Source organism: Fukomys damarensis, unplaced genomic scaffold (genome assembly GCF_012274545.1).
Source record: "Fukomys damarensis isolate Sample0158 unplaced genomic scaffold, DMR_v1.0_HiC HiC_scaffold_12, whole genome shotgun sequence".
NCBI classification, from domain to species: domain Eukaryota; kingdom Metazoa; phylum Chordata; class Mammalia; order Rodentia; family Bathyergidae; genus Fukomys; species Fukomys damarensis.
The window spans coordinates 53,139,680-53,145,714 of record NW_022900924.1 but is presented as its reverse complement, the minus strand read 5'-3'; the positions used below and the strand labels follow the sequence as shown (position 1 = coordinate 53,145,714).

At 59.0% G+C, this 6,035-nt stretch overlaps 1 protein-coding gene across 2 annotated transcripts in view; it reads right to left on the bottom strand.

Moving 5' to 3' along the window:
* The window catches only part of Clcn2 (chloride voltage-gated channel 2), a 12,395-nt gene extending 8,141 nt beyond the window's left edge, over positions 1 to 4,254 (bottom strand). The window contains exons 1-13 of one of the 2 annotated variants that reach the window (XM_033762597.1): positions 4,077 to 4,254; positions 3,835 to 3,966; positions 3,382 to 3,510; positions 3,165 to 3,298; positions 2,982 to 3,059; positions 2,818 to 2,896; positions 2,594 to 2,719; positions 2,420 to 2,504; positions 2,225 to 2,326; positions 1,156 to 1,240; positions 838 to 993; positions 409 to 478; positions 59 to 169 (exon numbers count right to left, since the gene is read on the bottom strand). In XM_033762597.1, coding sequence (XP_033618488.1) covers positions 59 to 169; positions 409 to 478; positions 838 to 993; positions 1,156 to 1,240; positions 2,225 to 2,326; positions 2,420 to 2,504; positions 2,594 to 2,719; positions 2,818 to 2,896; positions 2,982 to 3,059; positions 3,165 to 3,298; positions 3,382 to 3,510; positions 3,835 to 3,966; positions 4,077 to 4,233 — 1,444 coding nt within the window. In that variant the 5' untranslated portion in view covers positions 4,234 to 4,254. The remainder of the gene's footprint in view (positions 1 to 58; positions 170 to 408; positions 479 to 837; positions 994 to 1,155; positions 1,241 to 2,224; positions 2,327 to 2,419; positions 2,505 to 2,593; positions 2,720 to 2,817; positions 2,897 to 2,981; positions 3,060 to 3,164; positions 3,299 to 3,381; positions 3,511 to 3,834; positions 3,967 to 4,076) is intronic. The other variant, XM_033762598.1, reaches the window with a different exon arrangement.
* Between the last annotated feature and the right edge of the window lie 1,781 nt (positions 4,255 to 6,035).

The window sequence follows — 6,035 nt, the reverse complement described above, 5'->3', positions numbered from 1 at the left end:
GGGGGCTCCTGCCCCCGCACAGCAAAACAGACAGACACATCCAGACCTGGGTACTCACCAACCACTGCATAGCCCCCAGGCACAATCCGGTAGGTGCTACTGTCCGTGTGAATCCCATCAGGGAACCAGGCGGCCATGCTTTCGCCCACCAGACGCCCAAACGCTGCTCCTTCAGGAAGTGGGGTGGGGAGAGAAAGAGGTAGTGGAGGGGGAGGGCGGGGGCACTAGGAAGAGAGAGGGTCAGAGGGTGGGGGAGGGGCCGGTGGGTCATTCAGCTCAGGGGCAGCCCTGTGGGGTGGGGTCTGGGATAGGGCTGGACCAAAAACCCACTCCAGGGTAGAGAGGGGCTGGCCGGGAAGTGGCTTGAGCGTCGGAGGATGCAGGTTGGGAGGACAGTTGAAAACTCACCAATGACAAAGACAGGCATGAAGGCCCCACAGGGCACTGGGATGGTGGTGGCCAGGGCAGACATCCAGAACTGCAGGCAGGTGGTAACTCAAACAAGCTGCCCTCTGGACAGCCCACCTTGCTTACTGGGCAGGTGTGTTTTCCCAGCTATCCCAGAATCCCCAGAGGTGACAGGAAGGGGAAGGACTCTGGGACTCTGGAGCAAGCTGACTTGGGTTCATCTCCTCACATGCTATCTAGCTATGTGACTTCTGGCCCATCACGTAACCTCTTGGGGCTTCTGACCCCCTTTTTAACACCAAGATAAAAGCGCTTTTCCCTTAGCATTGCTGTGAGGCTCAGAAGAGCCAATGCACAGCACGTGTGCACACGCAGCACCTAGTAAGCCCATGTGTTGCTGGTGACATACACTGAGGTAAGAAGCCCCACCTTCATGAGAATGAAGATGACCAGGGTGAGGAAGACGTTGGCACGTGGTGGGTTCCAGGCCTGTGAGGTGCTAGGTGGTTCTAACTCCTCCACCAGACCCTGGCGGACCCATGTCCGGTTGTCAAACAGGGTGACCAGCGTCTCTTTCTGTGAGAGCTAAGATGAACAGGTGCTTCAGGCTGGGGCACAGAGGATGCTGGCTGGGATAGGGACCCCAGAAATCCACAGAACAGGGACCCCACAATCATGCTGGCACATGGCTTGAGAAGGAATGTATCTGAGGGGAAAGGGCACACTTCCGTTCTGCCCTGGGGTTACCTGTCCTGCCATGAACTGTCCAAAGCCGGGGGGAAAGGTCAGAGTGGAGATAAGCAGGGTCACCAGGGCTGGGAAGAGCAGGCGTCTAGAGAGGAAGTTTCACAGCATCAGACTCCGGCAGCGCCTCCTAGGTACTGGTGATAGGCTAGGTGTCTCAAATACCTCAGGGCTGAGGTCAGAGAAGGGCTGAGAAGGCCACCAAAAGTGTTGGTGGAGCCAGTTATTGGGAGGTGGGGAACCTGACCTGAAGGCCTTTCTGTCACCTCCTGACTCTCAGTAGGCAGCAGTAGCAGGAGAAAGTCAATCATCTCAACCCTATGTTGGACACTTGGGCAGCTGTAAGCTGTCACTCAGCCTCCACCCGCAGAAGCCCCAGCTGAAGGGTGCTTCACGTGAGGGTGCAGAGAAGACTCGCTCCCTCTCTGGTTCCTCAGAGGAAGCTGGGGTCATTTATGAAGTCCACGGCAGGTGCCTAGGGAGCAGGCTCAGTTGGCTGCTTTCCCTCTCTGGATATCAGTCCCAGGGGAAGTCACTGCTTAGGCCTCCCTACTCCCAGAGAGCTGTGTTCCAGTGATTGAGAGTCTCACCCGTTCTCATGGGCCACGGGTAAACTGAGGCACTGCTATCTGGGCCAGGCTGTAGGCCCTAGAAAAACCTCAGTCTTTGATCCCATATGCCCTTTGCCAGTGACTAAAAATTCAAAAGTGCCAATTTTCAGGTAATATAAACACCATTGGCTGACTGACCATTGGTTTGTCTTCTGGCATTGTAGATCCAACTCGGCTAAATCCCCAGCTGTTTTTAATTTTTTAATTTAAAAACATTATTTTTGAAATTTTTAAATTTTGAGAGAAGATCTCACTTGTTACTAAGTTGCCCAAAATAGGCTCAAAGTTGCGCTCCTCCTGCCTCAGCCTCCCAGAGTACTGGGATCACAGGTCTTGCCACCACGCCTGGGCGAGTACTATCTTGGACTGCCACCCACTATCTCATCCCTCAGTGTCCCTCCACCCGCTGCAGCCTGCACATAACCCCAAGCAGCCCGGAGAAGACTCTGTGGCCAACTCACTTTTTCATGAGGAAGCGATTGATGGTTTTCTGCTTCCTCATCACCTGGACAATTTTCCGGTTCAGGTAGACAAAGAGGGCTCCCCCGAAGCCACTAGCGATCCTGGAGAGGGAAGCAGCAGGAGGGTAGAAGGGGGTCTTCCCACGGGGACTTCCTCACTGTCCCGCCGCCCCATGCCTGCCCGTAGCTCCTCACCCGATGACGGCGAAGGCCGGAAGCTCCTGAAGGTCGAAGGGGAAGTCCAGCCGGAACCGGGTTTTGAAAAGGGCAGTGATGGTTTCTGAGGGGAAGAGCAGCAGGGAGTGGGGTCTAGCTCCCTGGGTCCCCCACCTGGCCCATTTCCAGCGCCCTCACCCCCAGGCGCCTCACCTTCGTCCCGGTTCCAGACCGCCAGGACCCGGAAGATGAAGGCACTGAAGGTGGCCGCGAAGAAGCCCCGCCAGTAGTTCCGCACAGCGAAGAAGGTGGAGGTGACCTCGATGCTGAACAGGACGCCTGTGAGGACCGACGCAGAGCACCATGCCACTTAGACCCGGAGGCCCAGGGCAGGCCCAGGGCGGGTGGGCGCTGTGCCTGCTGAGAACCCCACCTACCTCCGATGGGCGCCGCGAAGCAGCAGCCCACTCCCACGGCGCAGGCAGCAGCCAGCATCTCTGTGTTCCGGGATTCGTTCTGGCAAAGAACAGCGGTGGCAAAGGGTGATGGCTTGGGTTCAGCAGCCCAGGCTTCCCCTCCCCTCCTCCAGGGTTCCCCTTACCTCATAGATCCCCCCAAACAGGGAGAGGAACTTGCTCAGGAGGGAGGCACACATGCTTGCGATATGCACGAAAGGGCCCTGAGGGGTGGGGCCGCCGGTGAGAGGGGCAGGGCTGGCCTTGACCTTGGCCTGGCCTCTTCCCCCTGTTGGGAGGGACCCCTCCAGCCCCCCACCTGCAGTTACCTCTTTGCCCAGGGGCATTCCGCTGCCCAGGGCACAGGTCAGCCCGATGACCTTAGCCACAAAGGTCTTGAGGGTGAGGTATTCTTTCAGCACCACTCCCCGCAAGATGGTCTTCATCTCGGGGATGCCGGACCCTGGCGGGGCACGGCCAGGAGAGTCATGGGATGGACTCAGTTCCGGAGGCCGAACCTCTGCCCTCCCAGTGTTCCTCTCATACCCACAGCCTGAGGGGCTAGGATCTGTGTGAATCCGGCTGAGAAAGTGATAAGGACGACAGGGTAGGTGACCCAGGCCAGGTACTGGAGTAAGATGCTGGTGTTCAAGCCCTGAGACATCCACTGCTGAGCTGCGGGAAGAGGACGTGCTGCTGGGCCCTCAACATGCCGAGCGGCTACAGAGAAGACTGCCCAGAGCCAGGCACAGATGGAAGGGAAGGGGCCCTGGAGGGCACTCACGGGGGCAATGCCCGCTGTGGGGCAGAGCGTGGGCAGAAGAGGGGAGGCAAGAAGTTGTGGCCTTTGGGAGTGGCCGTGATTTCATGTGAAGATGGGCAGTCAGACTGGCCAGGCAAAGGGGTCAGCGGCCAAGTAGCCAAGACGCTGCCATGACTGAGGCACAGAGGAAGCCAGCTGGTTGTCCCCACCCCTCCCAGGACAGCGCCAGCCCTCACCCTGCAGACAGACAGCGATGGCATAGTCCATGGCCCAGCTGACCAACGCCATGAGGAGCCCCAGCAGGACCAGGAAGATCCAGTCTTCGCCAACTCTGGACACTAGGAATTTGTGGCAGCGCACAGAACAGACTGGGAGCAGGGAAGGTCAATGGGGAGGCTGGCACCCAAGGCTCCTCCTACCCAGGCCACCGCTCCCCAGCACAGCACAGGCAGGTTCCCTTTCCCAGCCCAGGGCTCACTGTGGCACGGGGCACAACGACTCTGTCCATATTCCAAGAGCTCTGGGGGTGCCCGAGGAGAAGGGGGCCCCTTCCAGGGCTCAGGACCTCCCAGGCGAATGCGGGCAGCTTCCTCTTTGGCAAAGGCCCCGAGTTCCTGAGTATAGCGGCCATACATCTGGAGCAAGGGGGAAGAGGGGTCATTAGTGTGTGTAAGTGGGGGGCTGAGCGTGGGGATGTGGGGGGCTCCCTGGGCCTTGACTCTCCATCTCCCACCCCCAACCTGTATTCCCCCTCTGGAACCCACAGTTCTGGCTGTGGCTCCCAGTGTGGGAACAATGCACATTGCAGACTGTGGGGGCTGTGCTGGCCAGAGTGATAGGGACAGCCAAGGTACCAGGACACAGCTCTGGGGGTGGCAGAATAATCGGTCCTCTTCTCCCAGGCCTGAGGGGGGTGGTGGGCACTGAGGAAGGACGGAAGGGAAAACCCCAGAGGAGGGAAAAGATGGGAAAACCTAAGCCGCAGTCTGAAAGTGGGAGGCGGAAAGGTCAAAGAATAAATAAGGGATGGTCAAGGGCACACAGGCACAATGAGAGCCTGGCGGAGCCGAGGGCAGCTGAGTTGGGCCTGGGCAGGCACAGCCCCAATCCTTATCACGTTCTTGCTGGGCCTCTGGCCTGTGACCAACTCAGCTGCACCCTCCCACCTACCTTAATCCCCTTGTCCCCATCTCCCCCACCCATGCCTGCCAGTCATCTGGGAGTGGGACAGTGGCCCTCACTTTGGAGCTGCCCTGAGTCCAGGGGTAAACTGGGGGACATCACAGGCTGCGGATGGCAAGGTTGTGACGGATGCTGGGGTGACAGGACAGTCGGAGCTGTGGCCAGACCTGCCAAGCTGGGTGTGTTGGGGGTTGGGGAGGAGTAGATTGCGGCTGCCACCAGCAGAGCTTCAGGATACAAAGGGCTCCTGTTGGGCTGGGGTGGGGGGGTACAGACACACACAGCGTGAGTGAGATAGGGAGAGAAGCAGAGAGGAGAGGGAGAAAAAGGAGAGAGAGGGGAAGCTGCAGGGAGGAGGAAGAGACAGTATACAGACCCAGTATAGGACGGAGGCGGCAGAAAGACAAAGGGGGGGAGCGACGAGCCCAGAGGGCCTGACCCCAGAGCTCGTCGTCGGGCAGTCGGGGAAGGAGATGGAGACTGCCACCTCTCCCAATCGCCCTGCCTCTCCAGTCACACTTTCCCAGGTCCTCTTCTGGAGAGGTTCCCTCCCTGCCACCTTCCTGGGCAAATTCCAGCCAAGCTGATAAAAAGGAGTCACAGGGCCCATTGCTTTTCCTAGGCCTCGGGTCCCCCACCCCAGGGACAAAAGGAGGATCAAACGGCTTCTCAAATCTTAAGTCACAGGGTGGCCATGAGTCAGCTCAGAGCCGAGGACCCCTGCTTTTAATGAGGTCAAGGGACGACCTTGGGTGGGTGGGAGCTGCATACCCAGAGCCAGCGTGGACAAAGGTCCCAATTCCCACACCCATTTCTGCTCCTGTTGCCCACGATGATGGCCGTGTTTGCCCAGAGGGTTAACTGAGGCAGAGGCGGGGGCTGGCTGTGAGTCTGATCACTGTACACGCTCCCGAGTGTGTGCCCGGGACAAGCTATGTACACGGCAGGGACACAGGGAATGTCTTGGGTGGTGGGGACAGAGGAGTGTGGAAAGTTCATGGGTGTGAATGGTGCTGGGGAAGGGGACTTGTGCTCAGGTGGTGAGAGGAGAAGCAAACAAAACGTGAGTGCAGGGAAGGGCCGGGAGAACGAGCACCCGGTGTCTCTGTCCTCCGCAGGCCCCCAGCTTCAGCTAGAAACCAGCCAACAGCTTTTCGACCCTTTGGCTCTGCAGCCTGTCAGACTCCCGAGCCTCAGCGGCCCCAGCTCGGCCCGCAGACGCGGGGATCCGGGAGGCCCCCAGGGCTCGCGCTTT